The sequence below is a fragment of the Mytilus californianus genome, unplaced genomic scaffold (genome assembly GCF_021869535.1).
Source record: "Mytilus californianus isolate M0D057914Y unplaced genomic scaffold, xbMytCali1.0.p SCAF_3, whole genome shotgun sequence".
NCBI classification, from domain to species: domain Eukaryota; kingdom Metazoa; phylum Mollusca; class Bivalvia; order Mytilida; family Mytilidae; genus Mytilus; species Mytilus californianus.
The window spans coordinates 114798350-114825103 of record NW_026262679.1 but is presented as its reverse complement, the minus strand read 5'-3'; the positions used below and the strand labels follow the sequence as shown (position 1 = coordinate 114825103).

The following is a 26754-nucleotide window of genomic DNA, read 5'->3' as shown; positions in this document are numbered from 1 at the left end:
TTGAAAGTAGTGGTCACTTATTGTCAGTAAATAACTAAAATCAGCATGGTTGATTAACTACCTGTTTTGTTTGTCCATTGTGTGAACATCATTTTTATCATGGTTTTGAATTTATTTTCTTTAATTATATACAAATGAATTTGCTTTCTGTTTCAAGTAGATTACATTTACCTTAATATGGTTATTTTTAGGATTTCGTTGTACCTTTATTTGCAGCAATTTTTATGCACCTGTGATAAATAGTTGTTTTTCCAGTGGTCCATCTGTCTCTCCAATATAGGGTTACATAATTTGTGTGTTGAACTACTGTAAGGCCTACAACAATAGATGTATTTACACTTTTGGGTATTTAGCGGAATTTGCTCTGAATGACTAAATCTGTCTCAGAATAACCTTCTGGCGTCATGCTACAATCACTTTTAATTATGACCTCAAATAGTTTAAATTGTGATGCAAAATTCATTATAAGTAAATGATTAGTATTATAGTTTTGTTTCACTTTTCCTTAAGGAATAAATAAGTTTTTGTCTGGCCTACAACAAAAGTTGCAGAATGCTAGACTTAGGGATTACAAACTGGCAGTGGTTGCATAAATTCTTTGTATAAACCTTTATATTTTGGGGGTTTAAGACCTGGATGCTTCATATCCAGTTATATAGATGGGTTATAAGGTTATCTATATTTGGTGCATGGAGTTATTGCAAGGTGTACATGTTTGTCTATCAGAGTTCTTCTGATTTTGATCTCTTTCTTTTTTCTTGGTTTATTGGTCGATGTTTAGTTTTCATGGTAAGGTCTGTTTCTTGGGTACTATAAGCATTAGTGCAACTATATTTGGTGAGTAAAATGTTTGTATGGTGTTCATTTCTGTCTGCCATGTTCATATGACCTGGACCTCATTTTCATGGTTCAAAAGTCAGTGTTATGTTTTCATTGTTAAGTTTGTTTCTCAGATACTATAAGCAGTAGGTTAACTATATGTTATGTATGGACTGTTTTTAAGGTTTACATGTCTGTTGGGCAGAGTTCATCTGACCTCAACCTCATTTTCATGGTTGGCTGGTGAAAGTTTAGTTTTTTGGTTAGTATATATAAAGATAAGAAGATGTGGTATGATTGCTAATGAGACAACTCTCCACAAGAGACCAAATGACAAAGAAATTAACAACTATAGGTCACCGTACGGCCTTCAACAATGAGCAAAACCCATAACGCATACTCAGCTATAAAATGCCCCGAAATGACAAATGTAAAACAATTCAAACGAGAAAACCAACAGCCTGATTTATGTACAAAATAATCAGGCCTGTATCTCAGATACTATAAGCAATAAGTTAACTATGTTTGGTGTTTGGAATGATTGTAAGGTGTACTATGTCTATCTGGCAGGTTTCATTTTACCTTGACCTCTTTTTCACAGATCATTGATAATTTTAATTTTATGTAAAACTTGTTGTATAATCCTTTACTCTAAGACTTTCAATATAATTTGAATCATTACCAGTATAGCAGGTGAGACATTTCAGCATGCATACTTTACTTATCAATTCTTGGATTTTTCTGTTTGTAAAATTCCATGTCATTTGCATAATTGGTTAAGAGCTTTTTTTAATTGTTCAGTGTGTGTAGTTGGATAGGAGTTGGTTAATACAGTTGTTATTGTTCAGTGTGTTATTTGAAAGATATGGGTTAAGAGCTTTATTTTCAATAGTGCATTGCTCATCTTACCTCACTTTTTGTCAAGTAACTTTTGCTAAACCTCATAGACAATTGTTCCCATGAGAATTCTTTATAAGATTTAAAAAAAAATATGCAGCATATATGAACATGAATTTATTGGAATATACATTGAAGTTTTAACAGGTCATTTCTTATTCCATATTTTGTATTTTGTACCTGCAATCATTATATATTTAGAGAATATTATACTGCTTTTTCAATATCAGATCTGTGTCATTACCCTAGACACTCACCAATATAAACCCAAGAGCTTTGCTCGAGGGATTTAATTGGTCGTGGGTTGATATGGTGTGTGATATTGAAAAAGACATATCATATACACTATCTTATATACCGGTACCTCAAGTAAATGTTTTTCTCGTGACATGACATAACTCAGATTAGGGGTAATCAAACCTTTGCAACAGTGGGTGATATCAATGATGTGACTTCATACAGATTAGGGGTAATCAAACCTTTGTAACAGTGGGTGATATCAATGATGTGACTTCATACAGATTAGGGGTAATCAAACCTTTGTAACAGTGGGTGATATCAATGATGTGACTTCATACAGATTCGGGGTAATCAAACCTTTGTAACAGTGGGTGATATCAATGATGTGACTTCATACAGATTAGGGGTAATCAAGGTGTAATACCACCATTGATTTTCCCCTATTAGTCTTTGTTAAATTTGCACTTTTCAAAAAATTGTGCAGAATTTATCTTTGTTTCAAAAAAAGAAATACTTGGCATGAGTAAAGGTTTATCCTGTCCAGTACTATAGAAAAAATTTCACATAACATTTCATTGCATATAAGAAAATAACCATCACTGGAAGTTAACCAATCAAATTTTCCCCCTTTTTTAACCTGTGTACAAGCTTTAGTAACCATGTAACCTCAAGTTTCCAAAATATTCTATAGAAACCCCAAATAAAGAAATAATGGTGCTTTGAAATACCCAAGATATATGTTTATGACTCAGAAATGTTTTACTGCAATGAAATGTAGGATCAATTACCTACAACTGTCAAATTCAAGGGAATATTTTTTTTCGACCTATTTTCGTATGCAACCGGATGTGACGTACTATGATTTGGTGGTATTACACCTAAAGAAGACTTTATTGTTGAATAAACTGAATGTGACTTTTTTCCTTTGTAATACTGGTTATTTCAATCATTCCTGTCAAGTTTTGTCATAATCAGTTCAATAGTTTGAGAAAAATCTAGTATAATGTAAGACGACATCTACAGCGATTCGAGCAAAATTTCTTCGAAAAATTCAAACCAAGCCGCATCATGATAGAATATAGTGTGGACCAATAAATGATCAAATATTTATCTCATCTGCCTACAAACAGTTGAATATGATACAAAAGATGACTTTAGGATGATAAATACTACTAATGGACCTCTTATTCTTCCTTATAAAGTCTCTTTTGGTCCATTTATACCTCTCATTTCCTCAAAATTTCTACTTTTTAGGCCAATAAATAAAAATTTTGGGGTAACTTTCACTCATTTATGATAGAAATGTTATTATAAATGATTAATTGAAGTATTCAAGCTGCTTGAACTATCCGTATAAAAGTTTACTGTCTCCAAGGAGGTTTCAATAAGTCCTTGCGTAAAACTTAAATTTACGCCGCGTTCCAGAGAGGGACATAAAAAACTTCTCTTTTGGTGAATAATTTGTTGTTACTGCTTTAAAAATAATTTCATTTACTTAAAACTATATATTTATTAAAGTATTTCTTAAGAAAAATTTTCTAGTATAGCAGAATATTAAAAATAAGGAGAAAAAGCTCCCCAAGACTCTAAGTATGGCTTGTCCTGTCAACTAATATTCATGGTAAAGTCCTATTTCAAGGAAATTTTCTCATAAAATGTATTTTGGAGACTCAATCCACTCAGAATATTTCATTATTTGTAATATTTCACTTAAATAGCAAGAAATTTTAACACATGAGAGTACTCACAAGGTCAAAGGTGCATGTACAGCTTCCCATATTAGGTGTAATACCACCATTGATTTTCCCCTATTAGTCTTTGTTAAATTTGCACTTTTCAAAAAATTGTGCAGAATTTATCTTTGTTTCAAAAAAAGAAATACTTGGCATGAGTAAAGGTTTATCCTGTCCAGTACTATAGAAAAAATTTCACATAACATTTCATTGCATATAAGAAAATAACCATCACTGGAAGTTAACCAATCAAATTTTCCCCCTTTTTTAACCTGTGTACAAGCTTTAGTAACCATGTAACCTCAAGTTTCCAAAATATTCTATAGAAACCCCAAATAAAGAAATAATGGTGCTTTGAAATACCCAAGATATATGTTTATGACTCAGAAATGTTTTACTGCAATGAAATGTAGGATCAATTACCTACAACTGTCAAATTCAAGGGAATATTTTTTTTCGACCTATTTTCGTATGCAACCGGATGTGACGTACTATGATTTGGTGGTATTACACCTCAAACCTTTGGAACAGTGGGTGATATCAATGATGTGACTTCATACAGATTAGGGGTAATCAAACCTTTGCAACAGTGGCTGATATCAATGATGTGACTTCATACAGATTAGGGGTAATCAAACCTTTGCAACAGTGGGTGATATCAATGATGTGACTTCATACAGATTAGGGGTAATCAAACCTTTGTAACAGTGGGTGATATCAATGATGTGACTTCATACAGATTAGGGGTAATCAAACCTTTGTAACAGTGGATGATATCAATGATGTGACTTCATACAGATTAGGGGTAATCAAACCTTTGTAACAGTGGGTGATATCAATGATGTGACTTCATACAGATTAGGGGTAATCAAACCTTTGTAACAGTGGGTAATATCAATGATGTGACTTCATACAGATTAGGGGTAATCAAACCTTTGCAACAGTGGGTGATATCAATGATGTGACTTCATACAGATTAGGGGTGACTCAGATATCATCACAGATGGCTGATACAGCATGATTGCCATTGATTGTTACACATACAATTTACTTGTTTTTACCACTAAATATATATTATAAATATATTTATTAGGGAGGAGAAAAGATAAGTATAAATGTACATGTCAATACTTACCTGATATACAGTATGCATATATGTAATACTCTATATACTGCATTATTACCACTGATTACTTTTATTCTGATTGTTACTATGGAAATATGTATACAAGTATGTTTTAATGTAGCAAAATTTTGTTTGCTTAGCCAAGAATGGATGTCTCAATCCTTGTGTAAACCAATAATCTCCCCTTCAATAGCTCACATCTCAACAGTCATACCCACACCCACATTAATAAGATATACTCCCCAAGAACCAGATCATATCATCATGCATGTGCATGAGTATTGTGAATTATAAAAAATATAATGCATGTACAATGCTTTGATATAAACTTATGAGATATGAGGACAAGACTTATCCTATCTATGGGTCCTAGGTGAGACGCATGCATCATCTGGGTACTGTGGACTATCTTAATTTAAGTGTTATGAAGTGTAGTTTAAATTTGGCCTTGCATCAAGGCTATCTATTAAGATTACAGTTCAAATTTGTGTAATTCAAATTAAATTAAATTTGATTTTTTTTCATTTCTTTAAGCGTTTTCTTCCTCATTACTTTTCATATTTAAAATATTCGGAATTTCTATGTATATAAATTCAAAGTACATTTCTCTGTTTAATATTAATTTTTATTCTTTGCAATGCATCCACTTTTATTTCCTTTGTAATCATAAGTATAAATAAATAGGTAAAAATGGCGTATTTTTTGCACTTATTTTCCTGTACATCAATTAAAACTAAGTTGTTAAAACAACAAATTACCTTATAACAACAGCTATTGTACTTTGTTTGTAGGAATAGAAGGAATATATATTTTTGAAATGTAGGAATAGCTGGAAGACACCGTTTATAAATAATCCAATCTCATAAAAAAAAGAAAAGTGTAAAAAATAGTAAAAAAAATATTATTGTGAAGACTATTCTCTTTTTTGACAAGTGGTAAAACTTCATTTTATATTTTTCAACCTTTTTAGTAGAATTTTCAATAGTTAAGAGCTAAAATCTGTAATAAATTTTTTGGCTTTCAATAGATAAACATGAAAAATACTTCCTGTTTGAATATCTCTTTGGGAAAAGGTTGTGCTATATATTTTTTTAAGCATGTACATGTCAGGTAGTCCACATTTTCATAAGTTCACGATTTTAAACTGAACTTCCTGTCATTCCATGACTGTTTAACTTATGAAAATGGATTTTTTTTACTAAAATAGCATTGTTTTATGTAAGTACATACAGTCAAACCTGTATGTAAAGGTAACCTCGAGCCAGAGAAAGTTTACCTAATGAAAGAGGTGACCATGACCTTTGAAAAAAGGTTTGAAATGCATAGGTATTACTTAAGCAGATAAGAGATGACCTTGAATGACAGGTTTTTCGCTTAATAGAGGAGACCTTTTCAGCAAGCTGTACTATACAATCAACATTTAGTTCTGAAAATTATAGATAGTTTAAAATATGACTGATTTTAGGGGCAGTATGGTCACAAATCATACCTTCTACTTTATTGTGTAGTGAAAATATTATAAAACTTAAAGTTACTTTTTTTTTTAGATTATATGCATTTCATTGATCCTGTGAGTTGTTGGGTTTCCAACAGAAATAACCCCCTCTGTTGCACTAGATTTTGATAATCATTCATCATGGAAAAACCTAACCCTGTCACAATATCTTAACTTAATTAATTTTCCCTTTAACTGCTGATTCATGCACTGGCACAGTATTTGATTTATCTCCCTTGTAAAAATTTGACAACCTGCTTCAGTAGTGGCCAGTTACAATTTGATACATCCGGAAAGTTATGTAATTTTTTCTCTTTGTAAAACAAGACATTTGATAACACCTGACAGTATTACCTGTTTATACCTGTGAAAGTAATTATTTTTATGTTGACGAATGACTTTCATGTTACTGTGACTAAGTTTAAAAATCATCGTCATCTGATTTCTCTTGATTCATTGGAAGGAACCTGATTCATTTGCCACATCAGGTTCCGTCGTAAACAACATCAAAACATATGTACTATGACATTTAAGGTTTGTAAACTTTTATTGGTTCAGTTGTATTTTGTGGAGTTCATATGTACTTAATTGGGTCATCATTACACACCTTTTTATAAACATTACATACATTTATGTAAAAAGCCAAAAAAAACATAGAAAATTTATAAAAAAAATTGGTTAAAGATAGATTATAGACAAATATCTTTTTTAGTAGATTATACCTAAAAACAGACAACATGTACTTTTATAAATCTATCACTTTCCCCTTAAAAAAAATTCAATAAATAAAAACAAAGCAAAACTTTTGTTAATGATTTTTAATATAGCATATAGCTTAAGGTTCTTTGAAGAAAGAAAAAAAAATTCCAGACATCTGAAAAGTAAATAATTGCCTGTTTATACAGCTATTTACAAATGTATTACCAAAACTTGCTTTTATATTACAAAGATCTGAAGTTTAAGGCATCTAATCTTCAGCCCAATAATCTGTTGGCTTAGTATATCTACTTTTCAACATTTTATTACAAATCACAAAATAATCTTAAAACATAAAAAATAAAATAAAATACCTTTACTACAGATAAAATTTGGACCAATTTGGTCAATAATAAACTTACAATGGGTAGTAATTAAAAAAAAAGAAACTTGCATCACATCTCTTTTCTTTTTATATTTGACACCCTTTCATATTTACCAAATGATATATATTATGTGCAATTGTCTTTAGAGAGATGATCTTTGTATGACAACTTTACATGACGATAATATATAGTAAATAACCAATGAAGTGTGACAGACTTATCCATCACCCAGTTATCAAATTAATATACAGTTAGTCAGTAGACTGTCAGAAATTTACGTTATTTCACACCATGATTCATTTTTGGTCATTTTAGACCTATTTGTAATATTTTTTGTGTTACCTAATTTTTTTGTATGTTAGAAAACCTACTCATTTAGTAAAAGTAAAACATTTGTGGTTTTATAATGATGAGACAAGAGAAGAAATCAAGATTGCATTCAGCTGGGGATTTAAGTTGTTTAAAAATGAAGTTTTTTGAGAAAAAGAAAAAAAATAGTAAAAATAGACAAAGAAGTGCTAGTTTACCTCCCGATAATAGGATAGAAATTCTGATTAAGGAAGGGAAAGCTGTACGTGGAATATTTAGGAATAATTCCTCTGGACATATTATAACTGATCGTCGTCCAACACGAGTGTATTCTAAACCAGATAAACTGTCAACATGTGTAGGTGAGAACTCTTTTCATAGAATGCTTTTGTCCCCAAGGGAAAATTTGACAAGTGTTTTCCAAGTAAGAATTTGATTTGTAAGGGTCAAGGTTCATATTTCAATATTTCTTATTTTTAATGACAAGCTCTCAACAATTAAATCAAAATCTGCTTTAGTTTTAAGATGTTATACTCTTAACTGGAAACAAATCTTTTACCAGGACTAGGGTGTTCTGTTGCCTAGTTGGTGGGGATTAATTTTGCATTTGCATTTAGAACTAAAAAATGTCTGAAGTGGTGTGAATAGGTTGTATTGACATAAAATGTGTGACAGGGAGGGACAGATTAAATTGTAAAACAAAATAGATTTTTTGCAGGTCAGGGTTAAAGCTCAGTTTTCTAACATGGTATTTTTCTTTCCTTTTATCTCTTTAATAGGTTGGCTTATTTCAATTATTTGAGTTTATTATTAAAAAAGAAAAGCTGTACATAGGTTATAGCCTACATTGCATCTCGTCTGTTCTTGTTCTCTTTTAAAAAATAAACACATTACTGGCAATATAAAGGAAGGAACAGTTTGTCTTTTGATATTGTGATATTATGATGTATTACAGGTAATTTGATAATTAATGTCAATCATAATAATTATTGTAATGATAACCTCTAAAACAAGCACCTGCAGTTGTTATTTCATAGATAAGTGATCTACATTTTATATACATTAAATTTAATCTATGTTGTCCCAGAATACTGTTTTCAGTATGAAATTTACATTGTTTGACATATTTTTTATTTATTGAATTTCATATAAAATTGTGAATATCAAGAGCCAAATAAACTAATAAAGACCTTAGGAATTATTATATTAATTCTTCATACTCATACCCCTTGTTTTCTGGTCTCATCCTGATTAGCATGAAATATTTGCCACTGGATGTTAAACACCAATCCATCATCAAGTATTCTGGTGGTGTGTGTGTCTGTTTTAGTTTCAGTTTGGCTGTACTGAATATAACTGTAATATTTGCCACTGATGTTAGGGATTTGAAAAAAAAGAAGATGCTGAGTATATCTCAGGTGACAGTAGCTTAAAATGACACATCATACATCTAGCGATCAACATTAGGTCAATATACAAGTACATATTCAAGATGCCAGGTCCTTAATTGCCCAAAGTCTAGAAAAGTTGTTTATAAATTTAACAGATACTATGGGAAGATCTTCCGTAACACCAAATTCCTAAAGAATACAAAAAACACTTTAGTTATAGCTTTTGACAACTTTTGATCCTGACTTCTCAAGAGGATTCAAATTTCATTTCAAATCAGAATTCATGAGAATTATTTCTATCTTTTGAATTGAAGAATCTATCTTATATGGTGGAATTTGACTGTACACAGATTTTCATTGCTTTGTTGCATCATTCATTTCTTGTATGAATCTCATGATGTTTTCAACCTTTGTTTTTAATACTGAGAATATTTAAGTCCAAACAGGCCTATACAATTTAAATCGTACATGTGCTCACAAAAAGTGATCTATTCTTTTTTTTTTATTATACCTAGAGATGTTTAAAACAATGTTAGGTTTTGAAAAAAGTTGCTTTAGTTACAGTTTATAGTAAAGTCATTGCTATTTCATCATTAGAATATCAATTTCAATATGTATTATTAAAAAAAAAAATTTGAAATCTTAGCTTGTCTAGGAATAAACTTCAGATCAAACTGACAAGTTACAAGAAAATTGGTGAATACATGAATGATTCTGGTTATTATTTTTTACATCATTTGTGTTGCATGAACATTTGTAAAAGGTCTTAAAGCACCCACACAGATGCTATTAAAGATTATTTCGTCTGTTTTTAAAAAAAAAGAGTGACATACATATACCAAACCTCCAGTATATGTCAGCCTATCTTTCACATACATTCCTTTCGCACAAAACTGCATGGGATATAGATAGAATTGTTTTTAGTTTTGTTGAGCAAGTCATATCTGATGTTGGTCACTGCTAACTTGTTTTATGCAAATTATTTTTTTCATTTTTGCTTGGTAAATAAATACCTTTATAGTTGTAAAGGTGATATGTAATCTAATTTCCCACTATTTATTCACCTGTAGTATTTCTGTTAGCTAGCACCATTACTGTATATATATCTATGTCATCAAATATCATAAACTTCTTCAATAAATTGAGACTAAACTTCATTTTAAATTAATTTGTTATAAAATGCATCATATGATATATAATACTACATGTAATTTAAACATGTTGGCAAATCATTGCTTTTTGTACAAAATTTATATTGATTTGTAAGTGCATGACTTTCATGAACTCAGTTTTGCAATAAACAATGTTTTTTATAGTTATATTTATGTTATATTATCATATATATCATTAAAATTATATTTTTTAATCAAATGTTAACAAATTAACTTGTGATATTTATAATTGGCATCAACATATCATTGCGATTATTATTAAACAAGAGAATTGGTCATCTAAAATAGGATTGGAATATCACAATTTCTTCATTTAGGATTAAGGCAAGAGCAATTGCTTACAGGTAGTTTTGAACATGAAACATATGTATAAAGTGTTTTTGTTTTTGTATATACATGGTAAGGATCAAATGAAACATATGTTTAAAACGTTTTTGTTTATACTTGGCAAGGATCAAATGAAACATATGTTTAAAACGTTTTTGTTTATACTTGGCAAGGATCAAATGAAACATATGTTTAAAACGTTTTTGTTTATACTTGGCAAGGATCAAATGAAACATATGTATAAAGTGTTTTTGTTTTTGTTTATACATGGCAAGGATCAAACGAAAGAATCATCATCTACCAATAGTATTGTTGACAAATTGAAAACAGCCCTGATCAGTAGACAAAGAAATCTGCATAGCCCAACTCCGCAAGAAGAGGAAGGTGCGATTTCCCACAATGCATTGCTGACAACTCTCCTCATTTTTCCTTAGATATATTTCACTTGAAATTTGACCTTTTTTCATAGTTTCCTTGCAAGCCATTATCTTGGACCATGCATTTCTGTTAAACATACATTTGTCACTTTTTTTCTCAAGATCTTGCACTTCACAAGTTTCCATGTTATCATGTCATTCATCAGAGAAACTTAACTTCTTCTCTGGATCTTTACATCCTTTATATAACCATACGATGTATGTATGTAGAACAGTTCAACCACCAATAACAAAAACACTATACACTTTTTACTTAGCATAATAATTGTCATTGAACTAAAGCTTATACATTTTATTCATTTCAAAACTTAACTTTGAACTATAGATTATGCATTTCATAAACTTAACTTTGAACTATAGATTATGCATTTCATAAACTTAACTTTGAACTATAGATTATATGCATTACATAAACTTAGATTTGAACTATAGATTATGCATTTCATAAACTTAACAATGAACCATAGATAATACATTTCATAATCCTAACATTGAACTATAGATAATGCATTACATAAACTTAACATTGAACTATAGATTATACATTTCATTAATTACATAAACTTTTACATTGAACTATAGATTATACATTTCATTCATTACATAAACTTAACATTGAACTATAGATTATACATTACATAAACTTAACATTGAACTATAGACTATATGTTTCATTCATTTTAGAATCTTAACATTGAAATATGTATTTTTTCACCTGACAATATACTGATTCATAGAAATAATTCATTATATGCTTTGAATGTGATCTAGTCGTATTGAAAGTACTGAAATAGTCCTGCTACAATCTATATACATATATATATATATATATATTGTTAAATACTTACATTGGAGATCTTCAACGTTTCAAGGATAAATTCAATTGTATTTATTGACATATTATTATTTTTCATATGCAGATGAAGATACAGATAGCGTTGGATCATATGAAGAGCCTGACCCACAGAGTGCACCTCCACCCTCCGTTCCCACCAGGAGGGGTGCACCACAAGGTAGGCATTTTACAATAAAACTCATAACCACATCTCCACTCTTAAGTCCATAGTAGAAAGGGTACAAAAGGTTTCATTATACAATTATTGAACTCATGAACTTACCTCCACTCTTTATATTTAATAGAAGGGATACCCCAGCATGCGATATTATATATATATGAAATACTAAAAATTCATAAATGTTAGCTATTTTTAGCTCACCTTGCCCAAAGGGCTAAGTGAGCTTTTCTCATCACTTGGCGTCCGGCGTCCATCGTCCGTAAACTTTTACAAAAATCTTCTCCTCTGAAACTACTGGGCCAAATTTAACCAAACTTGGCCACAATCATCATTAGGATATTAAGTTTAAAAAATTTGTCCTGTGACTAGGCCAACCAACCAAGATGGCCGCCATGGCTAAAAATAGAACATAGGGGTAAAATGTAGATTTTGGCTTATATCTCTGAAACCAAAGCATTGAGAGCAAATCTGACATGGGGTAAAAATGTTTATCAGGTTAAGATCTATCTGCCCAGTAATTTTCAGATGAATCTGACAACCCGTTGTTAGGTTGCTGCCCCTGAATTAGTAATTTTAAGGAAATTTTGCCGTATTTGGTTATTATCTTGAATATTATTATAGATAGAGATAAACTGTAAACAGCAATAATGTTCAACAAAGTAAGTTCTACAAATAAGTCAACATGACCAAAATGGTCAGTTGACCCCTTAAGGAGTTATTGCCCTTTTATAGTCAATTTTTAACAATTTTTCGTAAATTTTTGTTATCTTTTACAAAAATCTTCTCCTCTGAAACTACTCAGATGAATTTAACCAAAGTTGTAAACAATCATCATTAGGGTATGTAGTTTAAAAATTGTGTCTGATGACCCCGCCTGCGAACCAAGATGGCCAACATGGCTAATAATAGTACATAGGGTAAAATGCAGTTTTTGGCTCATATATCTAAACCCAAAGCATTTGGAGCAAATCTTTCAAAACAAAATTGTTCATTAGGTCATAATCTATCTGCCCTGAAATTTTCAGACCATTCAGGCAACCCGTTGTTGGGTTGCTGCCCCTGAATTGGTAATTTTTAGAAATTTTTTCAGCTTTTGGTTATTATCTTGAATATTATTATAGATAGAGATAAACTGTAAACAGCAATAATGTACAGCAAAGTAAGACCTACAAATAAGTCAACATGACCAAAATGGTCAATTGACCCCTTAAGGAGTTATTGCCCTTTATAATCAATTTTTAACAATTTTCATAAATTTTCAACTGTTCAACAGTCACAAAAATAATGCAAAAAGTTCTGAATTTACAGAAGTTCGAAATTTATTCATGTTATTGGGGTTTGCAGTTAATCAGAACCAAACATAAAAGAAGTTTCAAAGAATTATACATAGTATTCAGCTAAATATTTATCATTTGTGTTTTTATGTTTGAATTTTATTTCCTACTTATTTCAAGGATTTGCATAGTGACTCACTATACAAATCCTTGCTTATTTATCTTTATTGATAAAAGTAGTTCTGAATATACATGTATACTGAGATTTGAAAAGATATAAAATTTATTTCTTAGAAAAAGTTCCCTGTTTGTACAGTGATACCTTACAAATTTTATTCGATCAGTGATTTAAGGTTGAAGTGTTGTTTTCTGTAAAGTGAAAACTTTATCTAAAAGGAAGATAAAAATCAGGGACACCAAAATAAAAACCTAGCAAACAGTTTTGGCCCTAGAAATCCTACAAAAATTAAAACTTTGCAAACTAGATTTAGGCTAGAAATCTTGCCATAAAAATAAACCTCGTAAACTGATTTAGGGCTAGAAATCCTGCAAAATTAAAAACCTCACAGTCTGGTTTTTGGCTAGAAATCCTGCATATTAAAAACCTCGCAAACTGGTTTACAGTTGGAAATCCTGCAAAATGAAAAACCACATAAACTGGTTTCGGTCTAGAAATCCTGCAAAATTAAAAACCAAACAAACTGGTTTTAGGCTACAAATCCTGCAAAATTTAAAACCAAGCAAACTGGTTTAGGCCTAGAAATCCTGCAAAATTAAAAACCACACAAACTGGTTTCGGTCTAGAAATCCTGCAAAATTAAAAACCACACAAACTGGTTTAGGGCTAGAAATCCTGCAAAATTAAAAACAAAGCAAACTGGTTTAGGGCTAGATAAACCACTTTACTGTATCAGGTCCTTGTTTTAGATTATTGTCTCTGTAAGTTTTATGGGTCCTGTCTTTGGTATTTGATTGTTTATTTTTATTTCCTTTAGATCAGGCAAGTGCTTCTGCTTCAGAACCACAATGTCTTTATTTCCATATGATCAGGCAAGTACTACTGCTTCAGAACCACAATGTCTATTAAAATCAAATATTGGAGAGACATTTGTGTGAGGCACACACAGAGTACAGGGGGAGTTGTTACATTAGAGAATGTCAGCCTACAATTATGGCTATCTGCTGGAGACTAAATTTTACATTGTAATATACATAGAAAAAATAGTCTAAAGAACCACTCATAACATTTTTTAGCTATAACTCACAGTTATGGTACCAACAGTTAAGGGTACCAACAGTTAAGGAATTAGGGGCCAAAAAGGGGCCAAAAACAAGCATTTTTGTAACTTCAAGACATAACTTGTGTGTTAGTGTATGGATCTCTCTGACATTGTACCACAAGGTTCCATATCACAAAGGGAATGCTGGGATTGATTTTGGGGGTAATTGCCTCAAAATTTTAGGAATAAGGGGCCAAAAAAGGGCCAAAAAATAAGCATTTTTCTAGTTTCATGACAATAACTTGTGTGTGAGTGTATGGATCTTTCTGAAATTGTACTACAAGGTTCCATATCACAAAGGGAAAGCTGGAATTGAGTTTGAGGGTAATTGCCCAAAACGTTTAGGAACAAGGGGCCAAAAAGGGGCAAAAAAACAAGCATTTTTCTAGTTTCCAGACAATAACTTGTGTTCAAGTGTACGGATCTCTCTGAAATTGTACTGCAAGGCACCATACATTGTAACACAAAGGGAAGGCTGGGATTGAGTTTGGGGGTGATGAATCATAAGGGGGTTCAAAAAATTTTGAGGGGGGATTTTTTTCCCCTTTTTTTTTTTTAAATTTTCCATTTTAAATTGGTTATTTCTGATTTATATATAAAAGCAAATAATAATGATATGGTTTGAATAGGTAAATTAAAAAAATTGAAGTTCTTAGACCACATTCATTCTGAATCAGAAACCTATGCTGTGTCAAATATTTAATCACAATCCAAATTCAGTGCTGTATCAAGCTTGAATGTTGTGTCCATACTTGCCCCAACTGTTCAGGGTTCTACCTCTGCGGTCGTATCAAGCTGCGCCAAGCGGAGCATTTTATTATTTCATGTTATTTTATGTCTTCATTCTTGAAGCTCATTATTCACCGTTCTGTGAAAATTTATAAAAAAGCAACTAATGAGCATTTTTTTCTTTTTTATTAATCATCACATGGCCATTTTAATTCCTGTTTGACCATGCACATAACTCCACCCCTTTTACAACCTTCTAGCAGTGTCCTTGAACATACAAGGATTCCTGATTACAAAAAAGACGGAACCCAATGATTGATATAGAAAACCTATCAAGGATACCAGGCTTAATATTTGGTATGCCAGACACACATTTCATCTACAAAAAACATCAGTGACCCTTGAATCTCATGAGAGCTTTTAGTTCAATGTATTTACTAAGAACTATTCATCATTAAAAGAGATATAATTCATATTTAACCAAATTAATTAAAGCAGTTGAGATGCATCTTCAAGAGTCAATCTGCTGTCTCTGTGGATTCACTTAATTATTTATGAGGATACCAATTTTCATGGATTGAGGAAAATATCTATTTTTCGTGGATATTTGATTTCGTGGTTTTGCCACAGGCTCCATACAAGGCAAAAGAAAATTATTATTTTGTTGAACATTTATATTTGTGGTTTTAGATAGCCATGAAATCCATGAAAAATTGTATCCCACAAATAGTAATATATTCACAGTATACTCTTTTCATTTCCACTTTTTTAGATGGTTTTTAAATTGGATTGTTTTGTATTTTTTTCACTTCTCATACAGGTCATCTTTTAATTGGTTAGGTATCAATTAATTGGAGGCATCCCATGGTGTTCCATACTTTCAGACATGCAGGTCATCTTTCGATTGGTTAGGTATCATTTTATTGGAGGCATCTCACAGTGTTCCATACTTTCAGACATTAGGTCATCTTTTAATTGGTTAAGTATCACTTATTGGAAGCATCTCATTCCATACTTTCAAAGGGTGGTTCATTATATAATTATCATATTATAGAATATATTCAGCAACCAGTCTAGGCTATTTTAGATAATTTTCTGAAGAATCTAATGGCTGTTTCAACAAAAATTTTAACTTTAAAATATGGGGCAGCCAGAAAATGTAACTTTTCAGGGTGGTCAGTACTATTCTTATAACACACACAAGCCAATACACTGTGAAATACAGATCAAAATTGACTTAATAAATACAAGGCAGGTTAGGGATATTAGACATACTTAATACATGCTTACTCAATTCACAACAAAGAATAACTATTAAGGGCTCAGTTCTAGCTTTCTTCATATGAAAAATCTTAAGACATTCTCCCTAAAAGTATGCTATACTGCAGTATGCAAGAAATTCACAAACAATACATCAAAACCCGCTGGAGATATTAACATTCATTTATGTTATGGTAGGTTTCACTATAACTTTTTATTTTACAAGTAACAAAAAGTTACTGTTTAATTTCAGAATGATTTTGAAGTACCAGTTTGTATTACTTAAATTTTTAACTGTCACAATGAACAATAAGTTATTTATTAGGTTGAGGAAGGTTTTACTGTAATTTTGTACCGTTGTAAAGGAACAAAAAGTCACTGTGTAACATAAGAAGCATAAATCTATTTCTTTATCATGATATAAGTTCTTCCTAAAATATTTATGAATGGAAATGGAAATGGACAGTGGACTTTATTTTTCAGTAGCTCCTTCAGGACCGCCTCGCTCAGCACCTCATGTAATACCTGTTAATAGACGTCCTGTGCCACAGATGCCACCAGAAGAACAACAGGTGAGAATAACCTTTATTTAACACATACATGTAGCAATGTATTTTATGTATGTGTTGTCTGAAATATAGTGCTGTTGCATTTTGTTTATTTCCAAAAAATTTGGAGAGTATTTATTTTGATAATTAGTCGCCTATATTATAAACATATAATACATTTAGTATATTTTGAGTATTCATTTATTGCATGAGGTGAAAGTTATAATAATAAGAAAATGTACTCATTAGTAAGAATATTTTGTTTTTTTGCAGTGCAGCAGATTTTTCAATAGTTGTAAAGTGTTAAACAGTTCTTTGTCTTATCTAAAATTCCAAATGATTTTAAATCTTTAGGAGACATAGTGTTAATAGTGGGATGCCTTTAATTATCATTAATTTTAATTTTTATGTGTGAGATAGCAGTCTTATATCAATGATATTTTCCACTACAATTATTTAAAAAAGTAGTACAACACACTGTAACTACTAAATAAAAACTTGAAAATTATGATGTTTAAATTAAGGCCTTCTTAAATATATTCTATAAATAAACAAAAACAAAAAATAGGAACAATACTAAAATTTTTGTCAGAAATCAACTTTTTATGATTAAATCAGTGTTTATATTGAACAGATTGAAATTATATTACATGTATTGATATTGAATAAATACAACATCACATGCAGTTTTGTGAGTTGAAACATGTATTTTCATCTTTTAGAAGATCATTTTTTAACTCAGGAAAATTAATCAATGAGTGATGGATTTCTCTTAGAAAAAATTTAAAGGTCCCAGTGAATAAACTACACAGAGAACAATAGCTATTGTATTTATTCAATGGGATAATTGAACTGACAAAAGTTTAAATAGATTGACCAATAGGAGATGACTCTGTGGAAAAGTTTCATTTGGTTCACAATAATATATGTAATAACGATGATTATTGTTATGATATTATGGTTCTGGTCCTGTCTGGAATAAAATGTACATGATTTATATAAGATGAAGAAATATATATGTACAAAAAAAAAAATTGTAGCTCTATAACTATATGAGCGTTTAATATTTCATTTCAATGTAAAACTTTGTTTATTTTTTTTTGGTTACAAATCAAAGTGTATTGTTTTGTGTGTATATTTGTCATGCTGCCCATCAAGGACACTTAATTGGAACAATAAATATTCTATTCTTATTTTTAGCTCACCTGGCCTAAAAGGCTAAGTGACCTTTTCTCATCACTTGGCGTCTGTCGTCCGTTGTCGTCGTTAACTTTTACAAAAATCTTCTCCTCTGAAACTACTGGACCAAATTTAACCAAACTTGGCCACAATCATCATTGGGATATCTAGTTTAAAAAATGTGTCCGATGACCCAGCCCGCCAACCAAGATGGCTGCCATGGCTAAAAAGAGAAGATAGGGGTAAAATGTAGATTTTGGCTTATATCTCTGAAACCAAAGCATTTAGAGCAAATCTGACGGGGTAAAATTGTTCATCAGGTCAAGATCTATCTGCCCTGAAATTTTCAGACAAATTAAACAACCCATTGTTGGATTGCTGCCCATGAATTGGTAATTTTAAGAAAATTTCACAGGTTTTTGTTATTATCTTCAATATTATTATGGATAGAGATAAACTGTAAACAGCAATAATGTACAGCAAAGTAAGACCTACAAATAAGTCAACATGACCAAAATGTTTAATTGAACCCATAAGGAGTTATTGCCCTTTATAGTAATTTTTTAACAATTTTTTGTAAATTTTTGTAATCTTTAACAAAAATCTTCTCCTCTGAAACTACTGAGACAAATTTAACCAAACTTAACCACAATCATCATTACGGTATCTAGTTTAAAAAATGTGTACGATGACTCTGCCTGCCAACCAACATGGCTAAAAATAGAACATAGGAGTAAAATGCAGATTTGGATTATATCTCTTGCACTAAAGCATTTAGAGTAAATCTGACAAGTGGTAAAAATGTTCATCAGGTTAAGATCTATCAGCCCTGAAATTTCCAGACAAATCAGACAACCCTTATTTGGGTTGCTGTCCCGGCCCAGAAGTGGTAATTTTAAGGAAATTTGGCAGTTTTTGGTTATTATCTTGAATATTATTATAGATAGAGATAAACTGTAAACAGCAATAATGTTCAGCTAAGTAAGATATACAATGGTCAATTGACCCCTTAAAGAGTTATTGCCCTTTATAGTCAATTTTTAACAATTTTTTGTAAAATTTTGTAATCTTTTACACAAATCTTCTCCTCTGAAACTACTGAGACAAATTTAACCAAACTTGGCCACAATCATCATTAGGGTATCAGTTTAAAAAATGTGTCCGATGACCCTGCCTACCTACCAGCATGGCCGACATGGCTTAAAATAGAACATAGGGGTAAAATGCAAGTTTTGTCTATTATTTTTTGAACCGTTATAAATAGAGAAAATTGAAAGGAGCAATAATCTTCAGAATAATGAGCTCTACAAATTGTCCATATATGTCAAAACTGTTAGACAAATTCTTATAGGAGTTATTGCCCATAAATGACAAATTTTACCATTTTTTTCATTTTTGCCTTTTATCATGAAAACCATATTTATTTAGAAACATTTTTTTTCCGTTATGCCTTTTATGATTTAAATTGTAATAGATAAATAAACACTTTAAATCAAGAAAATGATCAGAAAGGCAAGATCTACAAAAAATGTATTAAAAAGTCAAATTTTGCCAATATAATTGTAGACTGTCACTGTCATAGGAGTGATTGCCCTTAAATGAGGATTTTTTTTTACCCTCTTTTGTGTTTTGAGCAAAAACTAAAGAAGATAGAGAGAAACTAAACAGACTTAAAGATCAGTAATACAAGATCAACAAAATAGAGATTTTTGTCATAAAGTTTATTTTCGTCTACAATGTTGGAGAGTGTCCTTTGTTTGATATGCACATAGACCAAGGTGAGCGACACAGGCTCTTTAGAACATCTAGTTATTTTTAGTAAGTTTCTCGGCTACATCTCATCATGCGCTTTAGCCCTTCGATGAGAATTTTGACAAGAAACTCCTACTTATTATTGATATTTCAACAGTACAGTTCTCTTTTATGATACAGCAGAGTTTCAGTCCTACAAACACAAATTACCATGTCTTTGGCAATCATCTTATAAAACACATTCTGTGCTTGTTTTAATCTTTAGAATGTATAAAAAGTCAACATCTGTTAAAAACTGGTGAATTAAAGATAACATGAATAACCTATTTAAATGGAGGCTAATTGTAATAGGAATTTTCAGTCTAATAAAGTTATGTTTATGCAGGTTTTACTGTATATACTGTCCAATATTTGTGATTATCTATGTATGCTGACACCCTTTTATTTCCTGTACATAAGTGATATTTATAGTTGTTATTTCTTAGTACAACTCTAATATAGTTTATTATATGATATGATTAAAACTCCTTCTGTTTCCTTCAGGAAGTGATGAGATGATAAATAGTTCTAAGATCTTGAATTACTTCCCTTTCAACATCTCTTTAGTTTTATATTAAGGATATTTAGAGAATGACTACTGGGTATAGATAAAACATTTGACACAGGAATTTAATCTATGAGCTTGGTTTAAAAGCTAGAACAAATTTTCACTGAATTTTCAATTAATGTGATTTTTACACTGATATGTCTTAAATTGATTTTTTTTTTATATTTTGCATTTGAAAGGAGCTACCCTTACTGTATTTTATTTTGAACTTGTCCTACATGAAATTTGGTTGCCAGGTAAACTGAATTATTAAATGTTTTATATATGCCAAGCTTACAACACAACATCTAAATGTACAACTAGGCTATGTTAAAACTTTGCTAACAAAAGACAACAAAAATTGTATAAGGCCTATAGGTGTCTCCCTTAATCACTGCCTGTTTTACAATACCATTTATACTTTTGTATAAAATATTATACTGAAATACTAAATGGCATAGAATCCTTGACTTTAAATCTTGGATTACTACAAAAAATATTTCCTCTAATTCGTAGTTTTTCTTACCCTATCTATCCTTTTCCTGACCTGTTCATTATTTTTGTTTATTCAATGTGTGGTTTGTTTGATCTCAGTTCTTCATTGGTCAAAATTCAATTATGACGTCAAATTTTCTTGCTTTTCTCTGAATTTCCTATTGTGATGTCATGAAAAAAGGAAACCATTCCTAATGAAGTCGCAGAGAAAGAACATTTCTTTTTGCAGATCATTTGACAAAAAGGAATGAGTTTGCCTGCATATTGTATAAAAATCATTAGAGAAATAGATTCCACTACCAAATCTCGTTTAATACGATATTTATCCACTCTCGACAGTTAAATTTTAAATTTGAAAATTGAACTGTCTCAAGTGGATAAATATCGTATCACACTTGATGCAGTGGTATAATCTATATGACTGATGTAGAGAGGTATACTCACCTGATGCAGTGGTAGAATCTATATATATATATGACTGATGTAGAGACTCACCTATTTATGACTATTTAATAATGTAATTAAATTAAAGCCTGTTTATGAGGAAACAAATGAAGAAGATGAACAGGTAATAAGGATTTATTTTCATATAGAAGTGTAATGATGCTGCTTATATTATTTGCTGGCTTTTATGAATAGTACTGAACATGTAAGAAGCATGGCAAGATAATATATCTTCATTCAACCTAAATATGTTATGGGGAAGGTTAATTATTAGGATAGATTATAATTGTATTCAATCAAAGTTTCATATTTTTTCAGGGATTTTAAAATCTACTGCAGATATTTAAATTCTCCTGATATAAACAGCTTTCGCACTTTATGTGAAATATGTAATCAACAATTTTAAATTAAAAGAAATAATCTTCCATTCTGTTTCTGCTTCTGCTATAGATATATGCATCAGGAAAAAGGCCTTAATTACCATAGACATATTGCTTGCAAATGGTCAGTTTTTTAATAGCTTTTTGTCTCATCTGAAAGAAGTCGAAAAAGCAAGACTTTCCAGTAGTGATGCAGTGGCGCAATGGCATGGATGTAATAGTTTTGATTGGGTCAATTTGTGGGAAACTACTAGTGGTAGGTCAATGATACTTGGTATACAGTTCTATTAGCATTAGCACATCTCATGGTGATTATTTGGATGCACCCCCTCAGTCATGGTCAACTGACCTTAAAACTTTTGCTTAGTTTGCATGTATTAGTTTGTGATTAGGTCAGTTTAAGGGAAACCACTAGTAGTTGGTCAATGGTATTTGGTATGCAGATGTATAAGCATTGGCACATCTCATTTCCACATAGATTATTTGGCTCCACCCCTTCAGTCATGGTCATGACATTGAATGTTTTGCATAATTTACATGTTTAAGTTTGTGATAAGATCAGTTTAAGATGAACCATTGACGTAAAGTCAATGATATGTAGTATGTAGTTCAATTAGCATTTGCAAGTCTCATTTCCATGGAGATAAATATCACCCCACCACCTCATTATGGGTCATTGACTTTGAAACTTTTACAAGTCAAAGGTTGTTTTTAGGTTTAGTTTTAAGGGGACCACTTATGATAAATCAATGGTATTTGGTATGCAGTTTTATAATCATTGGCATTTTAATGGTATTTGGTATGCAGTTTTATAATGATTGGCATTTATCATTTTCACAGAGGTTATTTACCCCTGCACCTTCAGCCATGGTTAATCGATTTTGAATCTCTAGCATGGTTTACATGTTTAGATATTGCCATTTAGAATCAACATTTGCATTACACTATCACAATTACAAAAAGTCAAGACATATCTCTGTGTCAACAGTTTATTTTTTAAAGTAGTTGAAATCAGAATTGATCAAATGTTGAAGAGGACATCAATTACTTCATTTGTCCTATGTGACAAAGAGAATTTCTCGTGTGTTAGCATTTCCTGCCATCATATATATTTATTCAAGATACTTATTTTTAAATATGACCTTTTTTTACAAGATAAAACATATGAAAACAATAAATGAAAGGTCAGTTATTGATTTTGGACATTGAATGAATGAAAACATGTCCATCCAGTTTTAAAACAAATAAAGTGTGATAGTGCAATAAAAATATTCTGTGACTGGTAATTTTACTAAAGTTATGCCTGATCTATTTTGATGTCCACAGCTTAGATTCATCCTTTATCAATTTTAACTGAAAAACCCATTTGAAAGGTAGTATGTTCATGGTAATATGGCTTACCATATAATAAACTGATGATATAACCCTCCTTTCTGAAAATCATTTCACATTTCTTTGTCTCCTACCCCAGCATTGAAAATTGCAGGATTGTAGCTATTGGCAATTTGTCATTTCAGGATCAGAAGTATTCTGAGTAAAATTTTCGAAAGCTTCCATCAAAATTTGGGGACTGGTTAGCAACAGAAATTCAACCAATGATATGGTGTTATTCAAATTTTGGTGCAAAAAATATTTAAATAAAATGCTCCGCAGGGCGCAGCTTGATACGACCGCAGAGGTCGAACCCTGAACAGTTGGGGCAAGTATGGACACAACATTCAAGCTTGATACAGCTCTGAATTTGGATTGTGATTAAATATTTGACACAGCATAGGTTTCTGACACAGAATGAATGTGGTCTAAGAACTTAAAAATTTTAAATTGGACATTCACCTATTATGGTCCAATATCCAAAATCTAAATACATGGTTAGATTCAGCATATCAAAGAACCCCAAGAATTCAATTTTTGATGAAATCAAACAAAGTTTAATTTTGGACCCATTTGACCTCAATGTGGACAAAGTTGATAACGGGGCCCAAAAATCAAAAATCTAAATACATGGTTAGATTCAGCATATCAAAGAACCCCATATATTCAATTTTTGTTGAAATCAAACAAAGTTTAATTTTGGACCCCTATTTGGACCAACTTGAAAACTGGGCCCATAATCAAAAATCTAAATACATGTTTAGATTCAGCATATCAAAGAACCCTAAAAATTCAATTTTTGTTAAAATCAAACTTAGTTTAATTTTGGACCCTTTGGACCTTAATGTAGACCAATTTGAAACGGAACCAAAAATTAAGAATTTAAATACACGGTTAGATTCGGCATATCAAAGAACCCCAATAATTCAATTTTTGATGAAATCAAACGAAGTTAAATTTTGGACCCTTTGGACCTCAATGTGGACCAATTTAAAAACGGGGCCCAAAATCCAAAAACTAAATACAAGGTTAGATTCAGCATATTAAAGAAGCCCAAGAATTCAAGAATAAAACCCCATTGAAATTGATCAAGAAATAAGCAATTTATACGAAGTATCTTCTTTTGCACAATACTGTGCAATTGAATATTTCTTGCTATTGCGCAATACTCTACAATTGACAATTTCTTGCAATTGCGCAATATTGTGCTATTGGATATTTCTTGCTATTGCGCAATACTGTGCAATTGAAGATTTCTTGCTATTGCGCAATACTGTGCAATTGAAGATTTCTTGCTATTGTGCAATACTGTGCAATTGAAAATTTCTTGCTATTGCACAATACTTATTATATAATAATTAACACATCCTGTTTGGTGTGTATCTCCTACCATATCATTATTATTTGCTTTTAAATATAAATCAGAAATAACCAACTTAAAATGGAAAATTTTAAAAGAAAAAAAAAGGAAAAAAAGAAAAAAAAAGAAAAAAAAAAAATCCCTCCCCCCCCAAATTTTTTGAACCCCTTATGATTCATCACCCCCAAACTCAATCCCAGCCTTCCCTTTGTGGTATGGTACCTTGCAGTACAATTTCAGAGAGATCCATACACTTGAACACAAGTTATTGTCTGGAAACTAGAAAAAATGCTTATTTTTGGCCCCTTTTTGGCCCCCAATTCCTAAACGTTTCGGGCAATTACCCCCAAACTCAATTCCAGCTTTCCCTTTGTGATATGGAACCTTGTAGTACAATTTCAGAAATATCCAAACACTTACACACAAGTTATAGTCATGAAACTAGAAAAATGCTTGTTTTTTGCCCCTTTTTTGGCCCCTAATTCCTAAAATTTTGAGGCAATTACCCCCAAAATCAATTACAGCCTTCCCTTTGTGATATGGAACCTTGTGGTACAATGTCAGAGAGATTCATACACTTACACACAAGTTATTGTCTGGAAGTTACAAAAATGCTTATTTTTGGCCCCTTTTTGGCCCCTTATTCCTTAACTGTTGGTACCATAACCCCCAAAATCAATCCCAACCTTCCTTTCGTGGTATTGAACCTTATGGTAAAATTTCATGGAGATCCCTTCACTTAAACTAAAGTTAGAGTGCGAAAACCAATGTGTCTTCGGACGACGCCGGACGACGACGACGACTACGCCAACGTCATACAAATATACGACGAAAAAATTTTTAATTTTTGCGGTCGTATAAAAACCATAGTTCTTTAGATTCTGAAATGGCAAATGACCACATGAGAGTGAAAACACTATAAAGTTTATATAATGTGTTGAAGCTTGTCAGATTTTGATTTTATCAAAAATTATATTAAAACTTATAGCTGTTGTTATTTGAAATTGCCAATACTTTATCAAGGTATTGCTGTATTATAACTTGTTATTCAATATTTTGATTTGATTTTGATTGCTAACAATTTTTTTTATACGACCGCAAAAATTAAAAATTTTTTGGTCGTATATTGGTATGACGTTGGCGTCGTCGTCGTCCGGCGTCGTCGTCGTTGTCGTCGTCGTCGTCGTCCGGCGTCGTCCGAAGACACATTGGTTTTCGCACTCTAACTTTAGTTTAAGTGAATGGATCTCCATGAAATTTTACCATAAGGTTCAATACCACGAAAGGAAGGTTGGGATTGATTTTGGGGGTTATGGTAACAACAGTTAAGGAATTAGGGGCCAAAAAGGGGCCAAAAATAAGCATTTTTGTAACTTCCAGACAATAACTTGTGTGTAAGTGTATGGATCTCTCTGACATTGTACCACAAGGTTCCATATCACAAAGGGAAGGCTGTAATTGATTTTGGGGGTAATTGCCTCAAAATGTTAGGAATTAGGGGCCAAAAAAGGGGCAAAAAACAAGCATTTTTCTAGTTTCATGACAATAACTTGTGTGTAAGTAATTGGATATTTCTGAAATTGTACTACAAGGTTCCATATCACAAAGGGAAAGCTGGAATTGAGTTCGGGGTCAATTGCCCGAAACGTTTAGGATTTGGGGGCCAAAAAGGGGCCAAAAATAAGCATTTTTCTAGTTTCCAGACAATAACTTGTGTTCAAGTGTATGGATCTCTCTGAAATTGTACTGCAAGGTACCATACCACAAAGGGAAGGCTGAGATTGAGTTTGGGGGTGATGAATCATAAGGGGGTTCAAAAAATTTGGGGGGGGGGGGGGGATTTTTTTTTTATTCTTTTATTTTTCTTTTTTTCCTTTTTTTTTTCTTTTAAAATTTTCCATTTTAAGTTGGTTATTTCTGATTTATATTTAAAAGCAAATAATAATGATATGGTAGGAGATACACACCAAACAGGATGTGTAAATTATTATATAATAAGTATTGTGCAATAGCAAAAAATTTTCAATTGCACAGTATTGCACAATAGCAAGA

At 31.4% G+C, this 26754-nt stretch overlaps 1 protein-coding gene across 15 annotated transcripts in view; it reads left to right on the top strand.

The window, feature by feature from the left end:
* Positions 1-26754, top strand: part of LOC127735885 (basic salivary proline-rich protein 2-like) — a 99151-nt gene that overhangs the window by 28705 nt on the left and 43692 nt on the right. For 7 of the 15 annotated variants that reach the window (XM_052246292.1, XM_052246294.1, XM_052246306.1 and 4 more), the window contains exons 8-11: positions 4783-4806; positions 11949-12041; positions 17071-17159; positions 21680-21715. In XM_052246292.1, coding sequence (XP_052102252.1) covers positions 4783-4806; positions 11949-12041; positions 17071-17159; positions 21680-21715 — 242 coding nt within the window. Of the gene's footprint in view, positions 1-4782; positions 4807-10412; positions 10976-11948; positions 12042-17070; positions 17160-21679; positions 21716-26754 lie in introns of those variants that run through there. The other 8 variants (XM_052246296.1, XM_052246293.1, XM_052246291.1 and 5 more) reach the window with 7 other exon arrangements.